Source organism: Natator depressus, chromosome 11 (assembly GCF_965152275.1).
Source record: "Natator depressus isolate rNatDep1 chromosome 11, rNatDep2.hap1, whole genome shotgun sequence".
NCBI lineage: Eukaryota > Metazoa > Chordata > Testudines > Cheloniidae > Natator > Natator depressus.
In genome coordinates, this window is record NC_134244.1 from 13,477,633 (window position 1) to 13,505,404 (window position 27,772).

Here is a 27,772-nt window from a genome sequence, read left to right on the forward strand (position 1 = left end):
GGTGCTCCCCTATGGATACTGCTAGGGGAAAAACTTCTGGCACCGGTGCACGTGGCGAGCATGCACACCTATTGTGCAATGGACATGAGCAATCACTCAAAGACGCTCTGTGCCTTGGGCATCTGTGAGCACCCTGGGAAACAACATACTACATCAGTAGCCTTTTTCTCAGGTGAGTACTGTACATGGACAGCAAAATAGGTTCCACTTCCAAATGCTGTGGCTGTGGCAAGAGACACAAGTTCTGAAACGTTTTAATGAGCAAATGATGTAGCCCCTGATGTAGCCCCCTTTCACACTGATGTAGCCCCTGAAATCAGCAACCTTTTCCAAACCTTGTTAAATAAAAATAACCTGAGACTGACATTTAGGGCTGCAGCATTGTTCTAGCCTAAGCACAAGTCTACCAAGATGACTGTTCGTTATCACTGCTAATCATGCAGCCTTCCATTCCCGTTTTTTATTATTCTCATCATGGCGGAGAAAAATTACACCTTCTACCACTAAAAAGAACAGGAGGACTTGTGGCACCTTAGAGACTAACCAATTTATTTGAGCATGAGCTTTCGTGAGCTACATCCGATGAAGTGAGCTGTAGCTCACGAAAGCTTATGCTCAAATAAATTGGTTAGTCTCTAAGGTGCCACAAGTACTCCTTTTCTTTTTGCAAATACAGACTAACACGGCTGTTACTCTGAAACCTTCTACCACTGTTCAAGTTTTCTACTGAAAAGTTAATTACTTTGTACTAACATATTGAGACAAAAAACGATTATCTAATTAGGATTTTATTACCCAAACTATGAACAAAAAACAAGAAAGAAACGAGATCTGTCACCCCTTACTTTCCTCCTGTGCAAAGCAAACCAGGACCTGTCTAGGCCACTCCTGGATCTCCCTCCCCAGCCCCCAATTTCTTCTGGCTCTGAAAGTGGCAGAGGAGATTTTTCCTCTGGCTCTTGGGGAGATCTGACCTCCCCCACCCCCCAACCTCTCTACCAGCACAAGGAAGGGATCCTTCACCTCCCTGGCCAGGATCAGCTACTTCTGAGGGACAAAGGAGGGAGCCTGGCCTTACTTCCCCCCTTCCCCCCCAATCACTCAAACCCACCAAATTATTAATTTCTCTGCAGGAAATTAATCTTTCGCTTCCATTCCTTTCTGTAACACACCCAGTTATTGGGTGTTTCACTTTCATTTCTCTGTAGGAGGATCCTCCCTGCTCCTATTCCTTTTTGTAACATGATCCAGCACTCATCCTTCATGAAGTTCCTCAGCTGCTGCTGCTCTCCTCCGATTTTCTTCCTCCTCAGAATAAACCCCAGCCTACTGCTCACATTTCCATTCCTCTATCCCAGGCAAACTTCCACGCACTCCTACATCCCCACCCCTCACCCAGGAGTCAAACCTCCAACCTTCCTCCCCAACTGCCCTCATCCCCTCTCACCCCATCGTTTCCAATTCCAACGTGCTGACTATTTTCGGAAGACTTTCCTGTAAATTATATGAACTATAAGACGCGAAAGCCAAAGTATGACTGTGAATGTGCGTGGGAGAGAGACAGTGGCAGTGAAGTGTTAAGCTTTAGTAAACAGGTAGAACTTTCCAAGGGCTTGTCTACATTAAGGATTTTTGCACTGCAGAAAAACTGCGCCACCGTACGGAAGGATTTGCAATTGTCCAACTTACCCCGACAAACCAGGTACATCACTGTAGCTACCATGGAGCAAAACTCCTTCAGGCTTGTCTACATGAGGAAATTTACTGCCAGAACTATACCGGTATAATTATACTGTTACAGCTATGCCAGTATATCGCCCCACTTTTATTTCAGAATGAGTGCTTTTTTGTGGTGTAGCATACCAGAAAAAGTGTTATAAATTATTATGCAAACAGTGGGTCCAATCTTGCAACCATCCACTACTGGATTAAGTAAGTTTTTGGAAGGTCAGACCCTACGCTATGTGCTGCTGCTGAATGAAAGATTATGGAACGTGATAAAAGCTGTACATAACAGCAATAAATGTCATTTTAAGTTATGGTCTATTCATATAGAAAAATCCTGAGAGTAAAGTTTTTCTAAAAAAGCAAAACCTGATTAGAGAATCTGCAGTCCATGTTTTCATAGCTGAATTATGAAAACACAGTGACAGAGATTTGTAACAGAAATACAAACTACCCCCGAACAAATGCCATCAGCATAACACAACATGCAACAACCATTTACTGTAACTAATTCAGCTTTATTGCAGGTACTATAAATATAACATGATGACATCTTGACTGAAGATGCAGAGTAAGAAGCTAACTGCCTGAAGTACAATTGTTCAGTATATTAGCATCATAAGGCTTAGGACAGTCACTTATTAATTGGTACTATTCTAAGTTTATTTGTTCCTTGATTTACAGTGTCAGACACTGCTGTAAAATATACAAACTCATGAACTGAATACCTGGCTTGTAGAATTATTAGTTGTGCTCAGTCATAATTCTGAATAAGAAAGACTAATAATTAAAATGTGTTTGGATACAATGCAAGAATATTGTTCATTGGGTTGATATGTAATGTAATTGAGCAGTTTTCATTTTTGAAAATTGAACTTGAAACTTCATGCAGTGTAAACGGTTAGCATGTTCTAGTACAGTGGTGGGCAAACTTTTTGGCCCGAGGGCCACATCTGGGTATGGAAATTGTACGGCAGGCCACGAATGCTCATAAAATTGGGGGTTGGGGTGTGGGAGGGGGTGAGGGCTCTGGCTGGGGTGCGGGTTCTGGGGTGGGACCAGAAATGAGTTCAGGGTGTGGGGGGGGCTCCGGGCTGGGGCAGAGAGTTGAGGTGTGGGGGTGGGTGTGAGGGCTCCGGCTGGGTGTGTGGGCTCTCGGGTGGGGCTGGGGATGAGGGGTTGGGGGTGTTCCAAGCTGGGACCAAGAGGTTTGGAGGGTGGGAGGGGGATCAGGGATGGGGCACGGAGTTGGGGGGCTGGAAGGGGTCAGGGATGCAGACTCTGGGCAGTGCTTACCTCAAGCAGTTCCTGGAAGCAGTGGCATGTCCCCTCTCCAGCTCCTATATGGAAGCGCGGCCAGGCGGTTCTGCGCGCTGCCACATCCACAGGTGCTGCCCCTGCAGCTTCCTTTGGCCGCGGTTCCCAGCCAATGGGAGCTGCAGGTGCTGCATTTGGGGCGGGGGCAGCGTGCGAACCCCCTGGCTGCCCCTATGCGTAGGAGCCAGATGGGGGACATGCCATGGCTTCCGGGAGCCGTGCAGAGCCTTGGCACGTACGGAGTGGCGCAACCCGCCGACTCTGCTCCCTGGCTGGAGCGCCAGAGTGGGGCAAGCCCTGGATCCCGCTCCTCAGCGAGAGCTTGAGGGCCGGATTAAAATGTCTGACGGGCTGGATGTGGCCCCCGGGTTGTAGTTTGCTCACCCCTGTTCCAGTAGTTGCAAATATTTTTTGTAAGTAGGCTCTCTTGTTTTTTGACTATTACAAAAGTATATTTAAACAACTGGGCATATACATAACAATCAAACTTTAAGCTAACATAAGCTAAAGCTAACATAGTAAAATATGTTTTACCATCTTTCATTGCAAATTTTTTCTCATTAACTTATGGTCTTTGAGGCAATCTTACAAAATAAAGATTAAAAGTCTCTTGCATGTAACAAAGAATGCTTATTTAGTGAAAGTAATAAGATATTCTGGGTAAGCTTGAATGTCATTAAATATGACAAACATTGATGGATTTGGCTTATTGTCAGTCACACTATCAAACAGATCTGTCGGATCAGTGTTGTTTTTTGATGGTGGTGCAATTATTCCTTTTTGTCCAGCACAATATTCTCCAACGAGGACTCGGGCCAGGTACATGTATTTTTTCCCATTTGCATCTGGTTTTGAGTAGGTATCATGGGCAGAATAATTGGCATTGACAGCAAAGTAGGTTCCATTCCCATAGCATGCAGCTGCGATCAGAAAGAGAAAGATCTGAGAATTTTTCATGAACAACCATCATTTGTCTTTCACTTTTCTATATCCAAGATGCCTACAACCTTCACCAAACCTTGCCATGAATAAAAAAGAACATCTGGAATTGAAATTAGGGCCACAGCACCATTCCAGACTTACTTGGTATGGAGCCTTTTACCAATGTCAAGCGTAATATCATCAAGCTGGCAGTTTATCACTTAGCTCCAGGTTCTTCTCTCACTGTGGAGCTGCTGCAGGACATTATACTCTCTTGGTTTATCCTAGAATCTATGGAATCTATCTTTCACACTATTACAATTTAATATATTGGTGTTACAGATGTCATGACTGCAGTGGAACCATGTTTCTTGCACTGGGGCCCATTCCTTCTTACTGATATCTGGAGAAAATTGCTAAAACAAATAGTATTTCATAAGCAGAATGGGCCTGAAGTGCAGAGATATCAAATATGCCTTGAATATACTGTAACTATACACAATCAGGAAAATGATCACTCCATTGAGTATACAAACAAGGTTAGAACATAAGAACGGCCATACTGGGTCAGACCAAAGGTCCATCTAGCCCAGGATCCTGTCTTCTGACAGTGGCCAATGCCAGGTGCCCCAGAAGGAAAGAACAGAACAGGTAATCATCAAGTGATCCATCCCCTGTCGCCCATTCCCAGCTTCTGGCAAACAGAGGCTCGGGACACCATCCCTGTCCATCTTGGCTAATAGCCATTCATGGACCTATCCTCCATTAACTTATCTAGTTCTTTTTTGAACCCTGTTATAGTCTTGGCCTTCACAACATCCTCCGGCAAGGAGTTCTACAGGTTGACTGTGCATTGTGTGAAAAAATACTTCCTTTTGTTTGTTTTAAACCTGCTGCCTATTAATTTCATTTGGTGACCCTCTAGTTCTTGTTGTTATGAGAAGGAGTAAATAACACTTCCTTATTTACTGTCTCCTCACCAGTCATGATTTTATAGACCTCAATCATATCCCCCCTTAATTGACTCTTTTCTAAGCTGAAAAGTCCTAGTTTTATTAATCTCTCCTCATATGGCAGCCGTTCCATTGTTACAAGACGAGATTACAAGATGTACCTTTGTTCACTCCACCTCTGCTTGCTCACAACAGAAGACCAACAATCCACATCTTTAATGTGGGAGGCATGTCTAAGGAATCCCAGATAAGTTGAAGTTGGAAGCTCTCTTCCACCAGGAATAAGAAACTGGTTGGGTCTGCACACTTTCTAGTCAGACTTCAAGGAAATTTATTTGGGGATTTTAACTAAGTGATTCTATAAAAATGTTTCTCCTTTGTAAGTTCAAGCAAACTAGACTAGTAGAATGTCAAAGAAAACTTTTAAGCAATTGTTTTTGATGTGTTAAAACTAGTCCATTTCAAATCAAACCCTAGACAAAGTGCATCTTTACATCTTGCAGAATGACCTGAAGATTGATAAATGCATTAGAAATACTGAAGAACTGACAACTGTTGATTATATACCTGTGGGGTTCTGGGTGAATTAATAAAAACTTGTTCATTGGTTATGAATAACTGTGTCCTGATCTGAGACACACTGTTGAAGATAAAAGTAGACCTGAGAAGAACTGTCTAGGTGGAGAGGAGAGCAGATGCTGCATACTCTCCAAGGCTAATGCATCGGCCACACTCCCCAGACCTTTGAGAGACACTTTCTGCTTCAAACACAATGCCTCCTAGAGCTTCCATTGGAGCAGTGAGTCATCAGCTAAAACAGGCAGAGCAGAACACTGAAGATGAGCATATTAAGCTACATTGAGCTTCTGCAGACAACTATATTGATTCACAGACTGGCAAAGCAGCCTAATTCTCCCCTTACCCTCACCCCAATAAGAAATCTGAGTCCTATCCCAGCTGTTGAAACCTCCTCCTACATACACCAGCACCTACCAGCTGCCTAAACTCTCCTCCTATAACCTCTCCACACCAAAAAAATAAACCACAAAGACCCATCCACCCCACTCCCAACACAGTCCTGCAAATCCTAGATAAACAAATAGGCAAGAACTGCTTCCAGCCCTCACGAGGTACTCAGTTTCCAAGTGTCATCTACCCGGAAATTGGGTAGTATTATAAGGGTTAGATATCATCAGTACATCATACTAAAAACAACAGGCAAATATTAGAGCTACGTGTCACAGCCACGTGAGATGCTCTATTTGTCCACAGTGAACACTATTTAATATATATATAAAAAAATCAGTATTTGCCAACAGCATTTTCCAGACAGCAGTACCTGAGATACCCCTTTTTCCGACACCTTGAACAGAAAATAAATCGGATGTACGGTAGGTTGGCAAACGTTATCTTTTAATGGCTCTCTCTGTATCTCTGTCTTAGGTGTACCTAGTGCACCCATCAACATGGAAAATGAGGGGGTATTTCCTGGAAGAAGGCAGAGATGGGGGGTTCTGAAAATGGGAAACAAACAGGGAGTTTCTGGAGGGATGCTGGGGCCGAGAAGGGAAGCAGAGACAGAAAGATGGATAATCTGACATTATGCTGTCAGGTATACAGCAGTAAATAGTATTGTCTCGCAGTACTCCACAAACTTGGCGGCCTGTGAGAGGACTCTGGGACAGGACATCTAGAGAATCTCCCTGCAGCATTTCTCCTCTATCATTTTGTTTTGAGAACAGACTGTGGGGCTCATTTCCATTTTTGGGCGATCCCAGGAAGTCAGGTCCTCCACAGCTCCCTGGAAGCACAGATTCATTAGAACCGCTTCACCAGGGACTCAGTCCGTTCACAGTTGTCCCCATACCAAAAAGAACATTTAGTACTATGCTGTATTATCTTTTCTGATTAACCTTCACAGGGCCAAACGGACAAAATAGTTATATGCTCCCATCCAATTCACAAATCTCTCTGATCTGCCATTCTCCACCCCTTTCCATTCTGCAAAGGAGGTTTATCCTTCTTCAACATGGCAGGTATGAGATCTGCATGTGGAGGGAGACAATCCAGACTGATGTTAATAGAAGACAAATGCCTCCACTGACGACTGTGGTGGGGTTGTCAGCACAACAATTAGTTCAGGGGTCTCAAACACGTGGCTCACGGGTCTATTTCCTGCGGCCCGCCAAGCTCCCCGCGCCCCCCCCGCCTACTTCCGGGCCAGGGTTGGGCAAACTACAGCCTGTGGGCCGAGATTGGCCCTCCTGGCACGGCGAGCCCCACGCTGCTCCCGGCACCACGTCCCTGAGGGTGGGGGGGGGCTGCGCGCAGAGGGCTCCGTGCATTGCTTCCAGGCATGCCCCCCACAGCTCCCATTGGCTGGGAACGCGGAACCGCAGCCAATGGGAGCTTTGGTGGAGGTACCTGGAGGAGCGGCAAAAGCAGCGCATGGAGCCCTGTGCTCCCCCAGGGGCAGCAGGGACGTGGCCCCGGTGCGCACTGCTGCCACCCCAGAGCCACTCTAGGTAAGCAGTGCCAGGCCGGAGCCCACACCCCTCACCCCTCTTGCACCCCAACCCCCTGCCCTGAGCCCCCTGCTACACCTCACACCCCTCCTGCACCCCAACCCCCTGCCCTGAGCCCCCTGCTGCACCCCTAACCCCTGCCCTGAGCCCCTTGCCACACTCCTCACCCCTCCTACACCCCACACCCCAACTCCCTCCCCTGACCCCCTGCCACACCCCAACTCCCTCCCCTGAACCCCCTACCGCACCCTGCACCCCTGCCACACCCCTCCTGCACCCTCTGGGGGCAGGGAGGGGGCGGAGTTGGGGTGGGGACTTTGGGGAAGGGGTTGGAATGGGGGCAGGGAAGGGGTGGGAAGAGGTGGGGCAGGGGCGGGGCCTCATAAAAGGGGGGAGTGGGGTCGGGGCCAAGGGCAGCAAGGGGGGGGCGTGTCAGTGATGTAGCTCTCGGGCCAATGCACTAGTCCTCATGTGGCCCTCCTGGTCATTTGAATTTGAGACCCCTGAATTAGTTTAACTTTTAAAGTAATACTGTCCCATAAAATCACCTTGCTGATTCCAGGCTCACAAGAGAACTAATCAGTTGGTCACATTCGAATTTTATTTTATGTTGGCTGCACACATGTATCTCTGATGCACTAATTGGCACACACAAAAAAAAGAGGGCTGGTAGACAAAACTCCCAAGTTTCAGAGTAGCAGCCGTGTTAGTCTGTATTCGCAAAAAGAACAGGAGTACTTGTGGCACCTTAGAGACTAACCAATTTATTTGAGCATAAGCTTTCGTGAGCTACAGCTCACTTCATCACTTTATGCATCCGATGAAGTGAGCTGTAGCTCACGAAAGCTTATGCTCAAATAAATTGGTTAGTCTCTAAGGTGCCACAAGTACTCCTGTTCTTTTTGCAAAAACTCCCAAGGTCTATTTTCAGTTCTGCTATTGGTCCCTTGGGAAGATGCTGAAAGTCTTCATGCTTTGGTTTCCCTATCTATAATATGAGGATACTTCCTTGCTTTACAGGGGTGGTAGGAGCCTAAATGCATTAATGTTTGTGAAGTGCTTTGAGATCATCCGATGAAAGGAGTGTTAAGAATCATTATTGTATTATTACTTCTAAAGCTGAGTCATGACTGCAATGGAGAACAGCTGAGGCACATACAGAATACAGCTTATGTCAGAGGTGGGCAAACTATGGCCCGCAGGCCACATCTGGCCCACGGGACCCTCCTGCCCGGCCCCTGAGCTCCTGGCCCAGGAGGCTAGCCCCCGGCCCCTCCCCTGCAGCCTCAGTGCACCATGCTGCCCGTGTAGTGTATTAAACTGCGCTGCGTAGGAATGTGCTACTGGTAGCAGTTACAGAGAGCAATTTACTACACTACACCGGCGCAACGCTCTCGGCGGCACGGCTGTAGCGCCGCCAGCCACCAGTGCTCTGTGCTGCACGGTAAGGGGGCAGAGAGCAGGCGGGTCGGATAGAGGGCAGGGGAGTTCAGGGTGGTGGTCAGGGGGCGGGGCGTGTGGATGGGGTTGGGGTGGTCAGAGGGTGGGGAACGGAGGTGGGGGGGAAGTCAGGGGACAGGGGTTCCAGGGGCGGTCCGTCAGGGAACTGGGGAGGGGGGAGGTTGGATGGGGCAGGAGTCCGGAGCGGGGCTTTCAGGGGGCGAGAAGCAAGGGGGATTGGAGGAACAGCCTCCCCTATCTGGCCTTCCATACAATTTCCAAAACCTGATGTGGCCCTCAGGCCAAAAAAAGTTTGCCCGCCCCTGACCTATGTACAGAAAGGAATAGTCTCCAGGGCCAATAAGGAATCACTGTGCATCGGAGACATGTGTATTTTGACAGCATGATAATGTTACACCTTGTCATCCTATTTTATCCCATGCTTATGAAAGCAACATGCTTTAAATTTCACATTACCATTCATTCCGGCGTAACTGCGATTAAATCCCTTATTATTAATAATGGTTAATGAGCCACTCGTTGTTCCATGAAATAGAAGCCTCTCATTATTTGTATTGCCATTTTTGGAATCCATCTCCTGCTTTTTTATTTGGTAGGCCTGCCAGTAGTAAGGATTTTGTATCCTTTCAATCTACAACACGAGAAAATAAAATATTATTGATAATGACTAACACCCTTGGCATCAAATCAGAAAAACAGGATGATTAATTACAAAGGGGCATTTTCTAGCCCTATTTATATTGATATTTCTCTTGAGCAACTCCACTAAACTCACTGTAATTTCTCCAAATTGACATGGGTATAACTGGTTGTGTGACTGGCACTGATTGTGTCATTGTGATTAGTTATGATAAATGCAGTACTACGTATCCCATGAAATAGAAGCTTCTCATTATTTGTGCTGCCGTTTTTGCTATCCATCTCCTGCTTCTTTATGAGGTAAGCCTGCCAGTAGTAATGATGTTGTATGCTCTCAAACTACAAAGTTAAAAAATGAGACATGATATTGATAATGACCAACATCTTCAATTAAAGCAGCTTGATATTGGCATCACTTGAGAGGAGCACCTGGCCCACAATGTGATACAAAATATTTTACTTTCAGAGCCTCACTCTGTGACCAATGTGTCATTTTTATAGTTGATTAACAGGATATCAAAAATAAATAGAATGTGCAGTAAGACTAGTAGTAGTTATAAAAATAACATATCCATTTAGGTAGATTCGTTAGTTAGATTCTCTCTGTACCATTTCACTGCTGTCCCATATCTTTTATACATCTTCAGTGAGGTGCTAGCTTTCAAATGGCACGTTGCAGTGGCTAAAATATATCAAAATATGATGGGGAGATCACCAGTTTTGGTGGATGTTGTTAACTGTCTTGCTATTATATGATGATGTAGTAGCTTCTTGTGATGATCGGCATGCATCAAAAAGAAAAGAGTAGAGACCAGCAAAGAAGTGTATCTGAAAGGAAACAGTGCCCCACCAGGCCTATATCCAGCTAAACAAGTGTATGCGTGTGTGTATTAGCAATGTAGTAATCTGTGTAGCAGAACATCCCAATTCCTCTAATTGCCATCATTTAGACTTGAGCAGGATGGTGCATCTGTACTGATGTAACAATTATTATAACTGGTAGATCTGAAGCAGGACTTTAGGACAGGTTAGAGGATATACAGGTATTTCAAAAGAGGGATTTTGCATAAAATTAAATGATTATGTATTGTTTATCTGTCTTTTCTCCTCTGCAAATGGAGAAGCAACAGACAGCGTTCGGTCTGGAAAAGAGAGGGAAATGGCCAGTAGGCAGAACTTCTTTTATAGGAGAGGAAGTGGAAAGGTACCTCCTCCTATTGCTCACACTTCAGATTCTCTTACTTGGAAAGTCCACACTACCCCAGCCAGAAAGAAGTGGGAGCTCCCCCAAACCAGTGGGATGAAGAGGAAGGAGAACTTATCCTCCTTATTTTAGCTTCTTGGTTGCTGGAAATTAAACAGTACATTACTATGCTTCACTGTAGCAGAAAGGCTACTATGAAAGGGTTAATATCATTGTGTACTAAACATATGACTTATACGCTGCATAAGATTTGCTTTGAATATCTTAACTGTGATGTTAACTTTGATAATGGTTAGTATTATGGTGATATTGATACCATCTGCTTTGCCAGTGTAAGATTCTTTTTGTAGATCATTAATATTCTCCCAAATCATCTAACTAGCAGGTTGTATGCACACACCAGTAGGTGAGACATTTATTTTGTCTACACTAGCAACTTTCCTAAAGTCTCCCATATTTGAAGTATCACTGGTGCAACTGCACCGCTGGTAGTAACAGTGGAAGTGCGAGTGCAGACAAGGTATTGGCAGCCAGCGTTTTAAACACCACGGACCAGATTTTTACAGACATTTAGGCACATAAAGATGCTGATAGGAGCTGAGTGGGATTTTCAAAGGCACTTAGGTGTCTAACTCCCATTGATTTCAACCACTAGGTGCCTATCTGCATTTTTCGGCACCTAAATACCTTTAAAAATCTGACCCCATGTTGCCTTGACTTGCTCTCAGCAGGGTTAGACTACATAGTGATTACAACCCCAGCAACCGGTCTATAGTATGTTCCCACTGGCAGAGCTGCACGTAGTGCAATATGGAGAGATTTTTAGGAAGAAAGCTAGTGTAGATATAATGGTAGCAACCGTCTTCATGGTCAAGTCCCTTTTTATTATATTTTTTGTACAGAATTCCCTGTGTGTAGTAATCTCTAGTGTGCAGTTAGCTCTTAAAAAAGCACAGCAGTGGAACTAATTAGAGGAGCTATTGGGTCTTGCTTTTCCTGACTAGTTACACTTAGGAAGATCTCAGAAGGAATTTAGAGATTCCAGGGGAAATCTCCATGAAGCATCAGAAGTTTCTGAAAGGGGAATGTTGGCCACTCCCTAAAAGCACTGGACAGGGGAGGGGACATCAACCACCTCATAAAGACTCTAGAGAGGAGAGATGATCTCCTAAATTCTTTTGATAGATGCTAGCAGACTGATGAGCTTCCCTCCCAAGAAGACCTGTCACAGGAGATCAGGACCGAGATATTCAGCTGATATAAACCAGCATAATTTCATTGGCTTCAATGGAACCAAGCTGATTTACACCAGCAGAGGTTCTGGTCCGAGATGTAGGGTGGAAGAAAGGTAGTGCTGACGGATTTCCATCACCAGCCCCCATTCTCAGCACCGTCTTGAGAAGTCTTGTTCTGAGAAACAGTCTCACTATAAGGTTGGGCAGAGTGACTTTGCTAGACTTCTGAAAACTGGGGCTACATCTGCGATAGCTTAGCTTCTTTTCAAAGCAATAATAGGATCTACATATATTACAAATAAAAACAGACTAGGAAAGGATTTTTTTCACTGTGTCTGCTCATGGTTGGAAGTTGAAGCTAGACAAATTCAGACTGGAAAGAAGGCATAAATTTTTAACAGCAAGGGTAATTAACATTTACCATTTGTCCTGGTGGATTCTCTATCACTGACAATTTTAAAATCAAGATTAGATGTTTTTAAAAAGATCTGCTCTTGTTCAAAATGAATTATTTTGCGGAAGTTCTATGGCCTGTTTTATACAGGTGGTCAGATTAGGTGATCGCAATGATCCTTTCTGACCTTGGAATGTATGAATCTATTAATCATTCCTCTCCTATCAAGGAACTATCCAAATTTAGAAAGCTAAACCAACCCTTCGTCCATCCTTCGTCATTATCTAATCTAGTGCCAGTCACCAAGATATCTAGAAACTAGGGCAGCATTTTAACCTTTTCAATTTTGAATGCTGAACACGTCTGTTGAAACTTCATCTGAACATCTTGATATTCTTTCATTTCTTGATGTAACTCCACCACTTTGACACGTTCTTGTTTCATATCACACCACTCTTCAGGGAGAGCTACTAATTTACCTGCAAAGTAAACATTCTGTTAATATTATTTACACTAGATTCCTCTGGTATGCAGGCATATACCTTATTACAAATCCTTTCTGAAAGTAGAACGCTCATTTATTATTCAATCTCTAATTAACGCCATTCTTTGTCAAGAGAATGCATAATCCTGTCTTAGGCCTGGTCTATGCTGGGGGGGGAGAAAGGGGGAAATCGATCTAAGATACGCAACTTCAGCTACGAGAATAGCGTAGCTGAAGTTGACGTAGCTGAGATCGACTTAGAATCACTTACTTCGTGTCCTCGCGGCGCGGGATCGACGTCGGCTGCTCCCCCGTCGACTCCGCTTCCGCCTCTTGCCGTGGTGGCGTTCTGGAGTCGACGGCAGAGCGATCGGGGATCAATTTATCGCGTCTACACTAGACACGATAAATCGATCCCTGATAGATCGATCACTACATGCCGATCTGGCGGGTAGTGTAGACATGGCCTTAGCCAGACATCTGAAGGTTCACAGGTAAGAACATAAGAATGGCCACACTGGGTCAGACCAAAGGTCCAACTAGCCCAGGATCCTGTCTTCCAACAGTGGCCAGTGCCAGGTGCCCCAGAGGGAATGAACAGAACAGGTAATCAAGTGATCCATTCCTTGTCGCCCATTCCCAGCTTCTGGCAAACAGAGGCTAGGGATACCATCCCTGCCCATCCTAGCTAATAGCCATTGATGGACCTATCCTCCACAAATTTATCTAAATCTTTTTTCAACCCTGTTATAGTCTTGGCCTTCACAACATCCTCTGGCAAGGAGTTCCACAGGTTGACTGTGCATTGTGTGAAAAAATACTTCCTTTTGTTTTAAACCTGCTGCCTATTAATTTCATTTGCTGACCCGTAGTTCTTGTGTTATGAGGAGTAAATAACACTTCCTTATTTACTTTCTCCACACCAGTCATGATTTTATAGATCTCAATCATATCGCCCCTTAGTTGTCTTTTTTCCAAGCTGAAAAGTCCCAGTTTTATTAATCTCTCCTCACACGGCAGCCGTTCCATATGCCTAATCATTTTTGTTGCCCTTTTCTGAACCGTTCCCAATTCCCATATATTTTTGAGATGGGGCAACCACATCTGCACGCAGTATTCAAGATGTGGGCGTACCATAGATTTATATAGAGGCAATATGATATTTTCTGTCTTATCTGTCCCTTTCTTAATGATTCCCAATATTCTGTTTGCTTTTTTTTTTTTTTTTTTTTTTTTACTGCCACTGCACAGAGTGGATGTTTTCACAGAACTATCCACAATGACTCCAAGATCTCTTTCTTGAGTAGTAACAGCTAATTTAGGCCCCATCATTTTATATATATATTTGGAATTATGTTTTCCAATGTGCATTACTTTGCATTTATCAACGTTTAATTTCATCTGCCACTTTGTTGCCCAGTCACCCAGTTTTGAGAGATCCTTGTGTAGCTTTTCGCAGTCTGCCTGGGACTTAACTATCTTGAGTAGTTTTGTATCATCTGCAAATGTTGCCACTTCACTGTTTACCCCTTTTTCCAGATCATTTATGAATATGTTGAATAGGACTGGGCCCAGTACAGACCCCAGGGGACACCGCTATTTACCTCTCTCCGTTTTGAAAACTGACTATTTATTCCTGCCCTTTGTTTACTATCTTTTAACCAGTTACCATTCCATGAGAGGACCATCCCTCTTATCCCATGACTGCTTACTTTGCTCAGGAGCCTTTGGTGAGGGCTTGTCAAAGGCTTTCTGAAAATCTAATTACACTATATACAGGTGGTCAATTGGCATCTGGGAGAACAAGGGAGTTTCCTTATTAAACTAAACATAACCTCCCCTCAAAATATAAAGGCCAAACTCCACCACAGCTGCATTTCTCTTTCTCAGTTCATGTCAGAGAGGCTAAGAACTTAGCTGTGTTGTCAGTCAGTGTGAAACTGGCTTGGATTTAAAGCAAAGGAACCCTCTGTTTAAGTCCTCCTCAATCACGTCTTTTCAAGAATAATAAAGATTTAATAAAAACAAACTCTCTCCAAGAACAAAAAGAAAGAAAAAAGCAGGGGCCTCTGAGAGAACAACGATCACCCTTCATGACTGCAATTGTAGTATTCCTTAAACATTTATTCTGGTGGGGGGAGATGATGAACAGCTCTCATTAGGCATCTCCTATGTGTTACAGTAGCACTTAGAGGCTACAATGCCACTGTGCTAGACACTGTACATAGTTAATAGAAAGATGGCCCCTGCCCTGAAGCGTTTATATAATTCAAGTGTAAGGTGAGAGACAACAGATGGATACAACAAACAAAAGAGGGGGAATCTCTGGGTAAGAATGAGATGATTCTGATCTATGTGAGAAGTGGTGGTCACCGCACACTAGCTGCCGAATTATTATTGAGTTCTTCGTAGGCATCATGGTATTTATTTTCTGTATTTATCAGTTTTAATAAATCCAAGAGCCTTTATCATCTTTGTTTCTGAATCCAGCACCTTTCTCATATGGCTGCTCAGAACCGTTAGTATTTCAGATGTGCACAGGAACTGCTACTTTGTTTGTCCCTTGTATAGTCTCCCCACAACTCACTCACGCTAAGCTAGACACAGTATGGCCCGAAGTAACACCGAACAGCTTTCATTCACCTTCATCTTTTGAGATTCGTAGAATGGCCATAATTTTCCCTGTGTCATCTATAGCACGTTTGGCTTCCAGATCCACTTGATAGTTTTTATTCCAAATGGAGATGTTAATCTCTTTTTGGTTTAATGCTGCAGCATCCTCTAAGCGTAGATTTGTTAGGCTGTCAAAAGGCAGATACTGATTATTTTTTAAATATTGCCACTCAACTAGGTTGCTGAGAAGTTCTGCCTTGGACAGTTCTTCTTGAACAGCTCTAACTCTTTTGATCATTTCTTGAATTTTCAAGCAAGCACGCAAGACGTCTTTGGTAACACCAGAAACTCGAATTAAAGGCACAGGATACTTGTATTCCAGCTGAATGGACAGTTTCTTCTGGAGGTCTGCCAGTTCCTTACATTCCTGGTCATCAAAGCTTGAAATCCATTCATCTGAGATAGTGTTTTCATGCTGTTCCTTTAAAATCAGGTTTTTAATCCAGGATATAGCATCTTCCATGTTTTTTTGGCTTTCACCACAAATCTGAAAAACAGTTCTCTCAATTTTCTTTTGCAAAACCATTGCAGGCTTTTTTTCTGTAGCACGTTTTCCCAAGCCGAAGAATGCTGTAATGAAGTATAAATACTTGCGGTTACTCAGCTGCTAAAATTAAATAAGGGTTATTTATGCCTCCACTTAAAAATGAACAACCAGACATCTACTTACAAGCCCATTTTGAGAAGAAGGACTCTGATGCAGGTGCATCAGGTACATTAGCAGTACCTTTTCTTTTCTGCATGTTTGAATGGAACACACTTAGTAGTTGTGGCTGGAAGATGATAATTTTAATGTTTTTTACAATTTGAACAGATTTATCACTTGCAAAATCAACTACAGCATCCATCATGTTATCAGCTACTACTGCTGGATCAAGGCCTGCTTGACCTGTAACAAATGTAACAATACAAAAAAATACATGTGTTGAATAAAACTATATCTGTATTAAATGTCTTTCAAGTAATGGACCCATGCACAACTAGATCTTAAACATAGTGCCCAATTCTGCATTCTTTTATTCCAATGATTCTCATTGATTTGAATGGAAATTGAGTGATCAAGGAATGCAGAAGCAGCGCTAAGGAAGAATCCGGCCTACAGAGATAGATGGATGGGATATAAACCTAAGGCCTGTTCCTGGTCCTACAGAAGTCAGAGTAGAAACTTCCACTGACTTCAGTAGGAGCAGAAATAGGCACATAGACACCTTCCAGTGGGATATCCATGAACATCAGTTGAGACAAGTATTCATGGTTCTCTAGATGGTAATATCATATGGATATTCTCAAGTCTCTAACGTTAAAACAGGACAGTCTTAAATCACTTTATATTTAAGTTAACAATAGCGATCTCCAGCTTCCTTATCATTTCAAAATCCTTGCTCTGAGCTTCACTAGCTGTTATTTGAATGCCCCAACGTCACAACAATTTTCTTAATATAGGAGAATAAACTTTTCAGGTAAATCAAATGGCTGAAGCACTGATGTCAATGGAATCGCACAGGATGAATTTGGTCTCAAGAAGGCTGATTGGTTTTAGTTTAATTTTCCAACAAAAACATAAACCTGTTCCAATTGCTGGGAAGGCAACCGATGTATACTTCTTCAGTTCACACTCCTGGAGCACTTTGGAGACTAAAGATCTGGTATCGTTCTGGGCAACAAGATGAATTATTTTTTTGCACATCAGGTTTCCTGCTTGTGTGGTTATAAGGTCATCGTGAGGTTGTGAGGCTGAAAGATGAAAGAAAATATATAAGGCATGACAGAAAGTGATAAGTCCTTTAATTATCCATAATGCAAACTTTTCTAAATCATCTTCATCATCTTCACCTGCCACCTGCCTGTACTACCCTTTCCTTGAGCCCCTGCATTGGCTTCCAATCTCCTTCTGCACCAGATTCAAACCCCCCATCCCTGCTTTCAAGGCCACAGCTCAGCTTCCATCCACATCTTATCTGGCCTTACTCCTCAGCTTGCTCTGTGCACTCAGACAGCTTCGTGCAACTCAGTGCTCCACTGGTATCCGGACTCTCCTCTCTGGTTCTGTGGACTACACAGCCTCACTCCTCTTTCAACTCTCCCATCAGATCCACTTCCTTCAATTGCCTTTCCGTGCTAACCTACACATTTACCTCTTCCCTGACCTTTTCCCCTCCAGTTATGTGTAGTTAACAAACACAGAACTCATAATTTTTTCCTGTTGGATCTTTATCTTCCATAGGTTGTATTTATCATTCTTCAATAGATTATGTCTAAAATTAGATACAAGTTCCGTTAAGATAGGAACTTTCCTTTTTTACTTGTCTCTGAGCCATGCAGAGGATGCGGTGGGTTGCTGGTATAAGCCAGCAGCACATTACTACTTCCTAACTTCAGAAAAAGGGACACAAAAGAAAAAGTCAGTCAGAGGATTGTGTCAGAAGCACAATGTCTTCTGAGGCTGCTGCTGGGTGGTGCAGCTCATTTCTTTACATATAAATATGTACCACCCAGTGCTCAGGCTCTGACCAAAGGCACCATCTAACCCTTTGTACTTTTGCCCTGTTTTGAAGGTTTTACTGGCACAAGAGGAAGAGTCATATAGCAGAGCAGGTTCTTTTAATTTACCTTGATGCTGACATCTCTTAAGTATTTTTCTTCTGCTTTGTACTTTATTTTAACATCTCTTAATATGATGTGTGTAAAACATCTTAATTAATTAAGGAGTTGTGAGATCATGGATAAACACAAATACAATAGTAGGTTAATTTTCAACAGTGGTATGCACCCACCGCTCCCACTGCCTTCAGTGGAAACTGTGGGTGCTCAGTGCCTCTAGAAAGCAGGTCACATATGTTGTATTTATACCTAGCTGAGCACATTCTGCTTCAACCTGTGGTCCAGCACCTTCCAGAATTGCCTTAGAGACACCTGAAATAAGAAGAGCCATATTAGCTTGACAAATCAAATTAAGAGTACTCAAAGTCTCACCCAGGTCAACAAGACCGAGTACACAATATCCTCTCACATCTGGCAAAAGTATAGGCCAAGATTTTTAAAAAATAGAAGCCTGCATCAGATGGCTGTTAAGGCATCTTCCTGATCTTCAAAAGTGCTGAATACCCAACAGTTCCCAATGAGGTCAAATAAAACTGTTACTTCCTTAGAGATACATTTTATAGGACTTAATAGGGATAAACCAATAACTTGGTTTATAAATATTATAAAGCTTATAATATTTAAAAGAGAAAGATTTACTTCCTATGTAATGTTTAAACTTCATACAGACTGTAAAAGGTCAGGATGGCTTGCCTCTTGAGGGCTGGAGGGCATAGGGGTAGTGAACCCTTATTACTAAAGATGCACACCTGGATTAGATCAGGTAGTTTCCAATAAAGGGCAGCAAGTGGCTGCAGTGCAGGTGGAAGTTCAGGAAACTGCAGGAAGTAAAAAAGGTTTCTGCAAGTAAGAACCTAATCCCAGGGGGATTTGGAAGCAACAACCACAAACCTGAGGCTCCAGCGAGATTGTGCCTGGGAGTGGCCTGCCAAAGGGGGAAAGGCCCCAGGCAGGAAGGCCTGCAGGGTGAATTGGAGACTGCTGGGAGTGATCAAACTCCAGCAGAAAAACTTGGGACGTAAGGTTTCCCTATTGAGACTACAGGCAGGAAAAGTTTGGGAGTGACCTGACAAGAGGGTAAAACAGATGGACTGCATTTTGGAACTCTTGGGTTTTATTTTGGAGCTTTATTTAGGTGAATAAACTTGGACCCCTGAGAAGGGGTGGTGGTGAATGGATCAGAAATGCCTGTGTGGAGTTTGTTTAAAAAGCCCTTTGAGGGAGAAATTGTTAGTAGGTACAGCAGAAGCACCCCCGGCCATGAGGGGTACATGGGAGGCAACTGACCCCATTGCACAGAACATAAGACAACGAATGATTCCCTGCTATAGAATTCTATAGGGAGGTTTAAACATTCTAGAGAAAGATTCTCATTCTCTATTAAATTCTATAGGATTTTTCTATATACTGGGGCGAACAGTAACAAATTATATTAAAATACTTCCTAGTACAGCTTTCCCAGTTTGAAAATGCCAGGGCACAATGTATAAAAAAAAGACTTGTATATATTGAAAATTCTTCCCCCCCATCCCCTTACGCATGCACTCAAACCACTCAAAATATATTTCTCATTAATCTCAATCACTAGGCTAAAGTACCTGTTTTGAGGTTAAACGTTTGATTTGATATGTTTACAATGACATCTGTCTTTTGCGTGGTAATGTCTCCACTTGCTATTTGGAATGTAATGGAACCAATCTGCACTTCATGCACTCCCTGTTTTGGGGTTGAAATGGGCCCAAAGAAAGCTGCAAGAGAAAAGAAATTAAAATGATAAAAGTGTATCTCAGCAAAGGTTCTATTCCCTAGAGCGAGGGACTCACCTGCCTCTATGTGCATTTAGTAGAGAGCTCACAAAAAGTTTGATTTTTGGTCTTAGTCCGTCACATTCCCATGGAGAAGATTACAAACATACCCAGTTTACAATATAAAATTATATCGTGTTCACCCACACAAAGCCCAGGTAACTGTGTGGGAGAAAGTTGAGCCAGGGCAAGGAGATCCACCCCCAAGCTGGGTCTAGGGCACAAAGCTTCAAAACAACCTATCCTGCTATAGCTGCTGCTCCAATACGTAGGCTCAAACAGCAGCTATAGCCCCGCAATACCAATGTGTTGGAGCCACTGCCTCTTTGTAAATGGAAAGTCCCTGGTCTCTGTCTTTACCTGTTCCCATCACTGTCCTCCAATCTGGGGTGGCACAGAAAACACTTTTACAGTGTAAATGGAGTGGAGAGATCCCTCTGTGATTGTAAACTCATACCATATGGGCCCACTGCAGGATATATGAGTGGAAATGTGACTTAGTATGAAAATAAGCAAGCTTGTGGATTCTCATTCTTTTCAGTAGCCTTTGAGCAGGATCTGAATATTATATTTTTTAAAAAAATCTAATTAAGTGTGCAATATTTATCCTGATCTTTGTAATCCTGTCAGGTTGGACAACGAAAAAAAAAACGATTTAGTTTCACATTTGTTTCTCATCAGTCTTGCTTTCTTGCAGAATGTCCACTGATTTTAATAGGAGCAAGACTGGCCCCATGGGATGTATGATCCAGTAATTCACCAGGCATCACAGGTGGTAGTAAGACTGTTTACTTGCTCAGAATCTTCGTTAGTTAGTACGCTGGTAAAAATACCTGTGTTCTGTCTACACTACAGCTTCTACTACTGTTATGACTGGTGGTGAATTATGGGAATGATTTTTACAAGTGTACACAAACCTATTGCTGGAGAGAGACAATTTTCTGCTTTAACCGATTTTTACTAATAGGATTATCACTGCCTTACTTTGAACACTCGGACGGACATGTTCACCAAACCAATATCAAAAAAATATATATTAGGTGAAAATTTTAAGAATTTTTTTCAATCACTAGAATAGTTATAAAAAACTTACAAAACATAACAAAACAAACTTACCTTGTCCTTGCTGGGCATTCTCTGGCACAGGCTTGTGCATTTTGACATTGGTAATATTTCCACTTGCTCTATTTTGCAGTTCATCTGAAAATGCCTAGAAAGAGAACCATAGTCATCACCTGTAGGCACTTCTTTAGAGTTTTCTCAGTAGTAATATAGATTTGAAAAATAAAAATTAGATCTAAATTTTTTTTAGAAAAAACAAAAGGTGATGGACTAGATGCTGTCCACCAAGCAATCTTATTCAACACTGAATGGAAATATTGATAAATTGGAATCATAAAGGAACCATGATTCCTTCAAAATTATGAGCAAGGGAGAGAAACCGGCAAACTGCATCAGGTTTAACACCTTCAGGCAGTACAGTGAAAATCTAATTAGCATGTAATAGGGTGCACAGATAGAGGGCTTATTCCTAACATGAGTGATACCTCTAACTCAATTCCTGTCCACACACAAAAAACCTTAAAACTCAAGTTTGGTGGTGCTTTTAACTCAAGTTGGATGGCCCATCACGGAGTATAGGCGGCAGCTCAAGTTAGCACAACTCGACAGCTGCTAACACAATCACTGTATGCTGCTTGCAGCAGCACAGCGTGGCTGCTCTCGTTCAAGCTAAGTGAACTCAAGAGGAGTTAAACTCAAGTGTAGATAACTTGAGTTAACTATTCAGTGAGGACAGCGCCAGAGAGAGGAGGGGGAAAGAGAATGCTACCTGAGGCTACACATGAAAGATTCACATGACTCCATGGGCTAGGGAATATTTCAGTGTTAACTTGTGCCAGCTCCAGCAAATGAGAAAAAAAACTGTGCAGGAAAGGCAGGTGACTGTATATGGAAGAATCAAAGGGCAACTTTACATTCTAGGTGGAGTCCAATGGCAATTCAATCAGAGCAGGAGCAGCGATCACCTCACAGGACAGTGCCTGAATATTATCATCAAGATGGAAATCCAAGGATATTTTCTTGACTAGCATGTTAATGAGCACGTTGACACCTGCCCACATCAGAAGCAGCATAATTTAATGGCCTCCAGACCAAACAGGAATCTGACACTGGACGATGACATGAGACACACTGTCTTTGTCTCCAATAGTGCTTTTCCTAATATTGCTCTGGCATCAGTGAAGCTCTACCAGTGCTAGCAATGGTGGAAGCACAAAGTAGACTGGCAACCAGTGTTTCCGCCACTCTATTATTTAACTCTTAGTGGTAAAAATGCCCGTGACTGGCTTACACTAGCAGGTCAACCATTGCTATCAGTAGTGGAGTTGCACTGGTGCTAGACCAACAGTACAAGGAGGACAGACCATTCCCAGGGTAGAGGCAGGAGGGAGAGAAGGATGAGACTTTAGGAAACTACTGACAAAAACAGTGTAATCTAGGTCTGGGCCTGACATCATTTCCTTAACCTATGTGTAACAGAAAGCACAGTAATAGGATACAAGTTACCTGAATATTATCTGTATCATTTGGATACAACAGAAAGTGAACGTCCTGAAGAGACTGAATATTTTTTTTATGACTGAATTTGAACACCTGGTCAAACATTAATTTAGCAACAACAGGCTTAGGAAACCCTAAATTCCCTGTTCCAATTGCTGGGAATGTGATTGACTTTAAAGACAGTTGCTCAGCAGTCTGAAGACATTCTGTGATGATGTCTCTTAGGAGCTGTGAATCACAACAAAGTTTGCGTTAGTACCTGCAGTTTAATATTTTTAATAGTGTATTTTATATTAAAATGTCATAATTAACCATGGATTAATTCAAAATGACCTTAGTTACATCAAAATTAACAGAGCTGACCCCTAGGAATTGCTCCGCTGATTTCAGTGGAGAATTCACATTAAATCTACATTACTGCCAACTGAGAAACCCATTTAATCAAATGAGAATTAGGAAAATAGCCTTCTACCTTCTGTACAGATTCTTGCCCATTTTTCCATCCAGGAACAATGGCATGAAGCACGAAACGGCAGCCCAGATTACATCCATCTGTTTTGAACACAGACCCTTCACTAGCTACTTTTGTTAGCCCTTCTTCACATAATTGTGCTTGGAGCATCGGACCTGCCTTGCTCAGCAAGGCTTTAGAAAGTGGACTTTTATCAAGCTGTAGATCTCGGGCAACGCTGTTTACGATGACGTCCGTCTTAAACAAAATAAAATATCTGTTATAAGATCAAACTTGAAACATTTAAGGCTAAGTGATTATAACAGCACCTACAGATTTAAGAAATAAAGCAAATTTAAAAAGTAGAAATCTGGAATAAAGCAAATCTTTTGAACAAAATGAGCCAAATTATGCTCGGTTATACGTACATCATCCCACCGACTTTTGTGGGGTAGCTTGTGTATAACAGAATGAAATTTGTCCCTTATGCAGCAGTTTATATTTTACATGGAAATATCAGAATCCTGTGTTCTTACTCTACTCCAGGTTCATTTGAAAAACTCGCATATACGATTCTCCTGCAGGGGGATCACATACTCTTAATGGTCCTGCCCATATTGCATCCCCATCAGCAGAGTAAAACTGACACGATGCTACTACTGAATTTCAGATGCCTTGCTGCTCCTGTTGGCACCACAGAGTAAACTGGTATGAGAAGGAGCAACCACATGGGTGCAGTTATGTGGAAAGGGAAGTGAAGGAGGAGTTACAGAAGAGAAAGAGGGAAAAAAAAGAGAAGGAATAAACTGAAGGAGAGAGAGAGGAGAGGGAAAGGGTTAATTCTCTCACTCCATAGGTCAACATGGGTTATGAATGATGTGCAAACAGCACAGTCAGTCCCGGAGAGGAGTGTAATACATCATGCTCTAATAAACCTCTCTGACCAAAGGAGGACGTTATGTTTACAGGCTGTGGCAGCTACAGCCAGCACTCTCAGGATGGCCAGCTGGTTATCATGTGGATCCTCTGAGTGGCACTAAAAGGGGCAAAAATAAGGATCCAGAAGATGCTCTCTGCCTCAGACAAAGGGAGAGATTGCTGAATCAAAGAGAGTGAGAGTGACAGATATAAAGAACAAGGAGATAAAGACTGGACAGAAATAAAGTGGTGGAGATGGAAGAGAAATGCATCAACTTGAAATCCAGAGGGAAAAGACAAAGACTTTAAGGAAAAAGAAGAGATAGTTAGAAAACAGAGAAGGAAATAAGTGAGTTACTTAATTGGGAGTTTTGGCTGTTGGTCCAATTAATGGTTAAAATAATTCAATGCTGGTGGAATCTGAAAATTGGTAGGCAGTTAACATTGCATGGAATATGCAAGACCCATTCACTACAGGTACCAGAGATAATTAATCCTTCCCAGGTAACGAATGTTTGAGAGACATGATCCAAAGCACCACTAAGACACGGAGATACTGCAGCAATGGGGCCATGTACGTTTACAGATAGAAGATAGCTCACTGTTACAGGCTCAAATGCCACCAGGGACAAGTTTCAATGGCATTTAAGGGTGTTCAGGATCAACAATTTAATTTTTACTTGTTTAAACATTTGAAGTTCCGCCACTTCCCCTCATGGAGACTATAGGCAGTTGCTACCCATTCCCCTTATAGACTAAGTAGGTATTCTCACACAGCTGGTGAGAGCACAAGAGTGCAAAGGTCAGCTTGAAAGTACTAGCAGTCCTCGTTTCACAGCTGGGTTCAGCTCATATCACAGTGTGAACTATAAACACAGACAAAACCATAAAGAAATGATGGAAGAGAAACACGTGGTTGCAACAGCTTAATGTGACAATGAATACAGTTCAAATAACAAAATACAGTCAGTCTAAAATATGTTTCCTCATCTCTATATGTGTATAGACAGCATGAAAAACTAAACCTGTCTAACCTATACAATTGTGTTAATCCATTATGACTTATATTAACATATTGTCTATGTTTAAATTGTTAATTATAACTGAAAATCTAAGTATCTTTTCATATATTTTATAACTGAAAACCAACTTTATGTAAAGTTGGATATCATCTGATAACTTAAAATACCTACTGTAGCATCTTCAATGCCTCCTATCTCCAGTATGATGCTTAATCCTTCATCGGTTGTTACCATCTGGAGACCCTTTCTACTTCGAGCATTTCTACTTTTTCTGGGCTTGAAGGCTCCTTCAGATGGAGGTGACGAAATGTGTCGGGGTGATTTATCTCTAAACACATCTTTGAAGGCATCCGTGAAAGCCTGAACTGTTTTCTCTGAAGAGTCCACAAAATGAATCTCTTTCAAGCAGCTTTCCCCCGGAGAATCTTCCAAGGTTTCCTTGATTGATGTTGCAATTGAATGTGCACACAGTTTTAACGGGAATCCAAATATCCCAGAGCTGACAGCCGGGATGGCTATGGAATGATGATTGTACGTTTCAGCCAGGCGTAGGCTTTCCTTTACTGCTCTTTTTAACAGGCGCACGCACTTTTCTGCCTCGTGATCCCTCCACCTGGGCCCAACAGCATGAATCACCTGTTTACATGGGAGGTTCCCAGCATCTGTAATAACAGCACAGCCAGGCTGCAAAGGGCCTCGTTTCTGCACAATACGGTCACATTCTGTTTGTAGTTCTGGCCCTGCAGCTTTTGAAAGGGCCTCAGCAAGGCCACCAATATGCTTTAAGTCCTCATTTGATGCATTCACCACAACATCAGCTGGATGACTGCACAAGTCCCCTTTATAAACTGCTATTGCAACTCCATCTTGCAGGATCTTTTCACAGTGGGGCTGGCCTTGTTTCTTATACACATTACTAACTTCACCGTATTCTCTTTGTTCTTCTCCATCTTCTTGCAGCCTGATCAGACAGTTAAATTGTTGTTTCACACCAGTCACATACAAGTGTTCTTGTTCTTTAAAAAACACCTTGGCCCCTGGTTTATCAATTACGACATTTTCTGAATGTAGAGAAGACAGAATTTGTTCAAGTTTGGTGACCGCCTGGAACACTTCCACTCTCGGTCCACTCAGGGAAATACCTTTACGTTTATTCTGTGTGCCAAATTCAATTTTCACACCTTTCTTTTTTAATTCAAGCCAAATATTGGACTTTTCCTTCTCCACAAACATTACAACTGCCACAGACTTAGCTATTATGACTTTTTGTACCTGAGTGTGTTTATCTACAAAATCAGAAAGTTGCTGATATGCTTCTGCTACTGCTCTGAAATAACCAGCAATGACTACTTGATTCTCCAACTCAACAATTATTACAGTTTCTTTGGAACAGTTATGTGCCTTGTACAAATGACTGATGAGCTCCCTCCATTCTCTCTTTTTGAGGACTGAGTTGTCCTCCAGGTCAATGCATTTGTAAATCAAATCCTTCTTAATTTCTTCTTCTGCATCTAGAAGAACTTCAGGAGAACCTGCTATCAGCATTATGTTATCCGTGCCAAGCTCATAAAAGGCAATAATTTGATTTGACATAAATAAGTGCTGTGACAGAGTTTCATTATCTACGTGTTGTAGGAACTGGAAAATGTAAGGATGGACATTGATTGATTTCTGTGCTATGCTGTGCACTTTTTCTAGTATTTCACTTTTGACTTTAAATACTTCTGCAGCCACTCCACACAGACGAATACTCTTTGACGATGCATCACAACATATCTTCAGAGATGGGTACTCCTTGTAAACATTCTCTTCTAGCCCAGCAAGGTGTAAAATTGCATACTTTCCTGGGCCAACTGACAGAGTTTGTTCTATGCTCTGCTTTTCTCTTTCAATTTTTTCCCTGGCATTTTCTATTAGCTCCTTCAGTTCTTGCTCTGCACCCTTCATAATCTCTGTGTTACCTACTAAGACAACCATGTTCTTGGAAATGTCAGGTACGATCAAAACACCATCTTTTACCAAGCTGTTTCTTATGGCTTCCCACACCACTGAATTTACTTCACATTTAATGGCCTTGTACTTTGACATGCTACATGAGAACTTTTTAGCAACATCTTCATTCCATGTCTTGATCGACCTGACCATTGATCTCTGTTTAGATAAGGCATTTGAGGGACACAGTGTTATTTCTGGATTTGCACGGTTGGGTTGAGGCCACATTAGTTCACATTTGCAATCTGCCATTTCATGATTTATTTCCTGGATTAGCCTATTATCTGTCTGTAAAAACTGCCAGATGTAAGGATCCAGAGACATTGTAATTGGTTCTGGCATCTCTATTTGAGGCCTTTCCATTCCATATAGAGCTGTACCCAATGAGCTGTAGTACGGATACACAGAAATTGGTACTTTGTTGAGTGAATGCTGCTTTGCCAAGACAGTGTTTACATCTAAATATAAAATAAAATAAAAATTACCCAAGTCAAATCAATTAACTGTAACACTTCTAAGCTAATTAGCTTGAGTTTTTTTTTTTTTAAAGTTGCAATTCATGAGTTACTGCATTTCCTTTTGATTCTGACAGGAGTGCTTTTTAGGTTGAATAAGTTTTTTTAAACTGAATAAGAATATTGCCAAGTTACTGACAAGTGACATTTTTCTAAGTACCCAAAGGCTTGTATATACTGTACATGTCCACAGCATAACAAGCCATCATACTAGACAGGACTACACAACGGTAATACTTACTCTTGCCATGTTATAAATAAATCTGAGACTCCATCCAGAAAAAAAAAAAGTTACATTGTAAAGCTCTTTCTCCTTTTTTATGTACAGCATATCCATTGTGTGAACAATGAACAAGAGTCTGATTAAACAGGTGT

General features: G+C 42.4%; 1 protein-coding gene across 1 annotated transcript in view; it reads right to left on the minus strand.

The window, feature by feature from the left end:
- Window positions 1–2,954: 2,954 nt before the first annotated feature.
- Window positions 2,955–27,772, minus strand: part of LOC141995795 (protein mono-ADP-ribosyltransferase PARP14-like) — a 46,043-nt gene continuing 21,225 nt past the window's right edge. Inside the window, exons 8-19 of the mRNA XM_074967196.1 lie at window positions 25,062–27,340; window positions 22,972–23,208; window positions 22,506–22,727; window positions 21,054–21,147; window positions 19,731–19,880; window positions 18,382–18,444; window positions 17,098–17,265; window positions 16,202–16,420; window positions 15,502–16,101; window positions 12,711–12,853; window positions 9,359–9,533; window positions 2,955–3,962 (exon numbers count right to left, since the gene is read on the minus strand). Coding sequence (XP_074823297.1) covers window positions 3,673–3,962; window positions 9,359–9,533; window positions 12,711–12,853; window positions 15,502–16,101; window positions 16,202–16,420; window positions 17,098–17,265; window positions 18,382–18,444; window positions 19,731–19,880; window positions 21,054–21,147; window positions 22,506–22,727; window positions 22,972–23,208; window positions 25,062–27,340 — 4,640 coding nt within the window. The 3' untranslated portion in view covers window positions 2,955–3,672. The remainder of the gene's footprint in view (window positions 3,963–9,358; window positions 9,534–12,710; window positions 12,854–15,501; window positions 16,102–16,201; window positions 16,421–17,097; window positions 17,266–18,381; window positions 18,445–19,730; window positions 19,881–21,053; window positions 21,148–22,505; window positions 22,728–22,971; window positions 23,209–25,061; window positions 27,341–27,772) is intronic.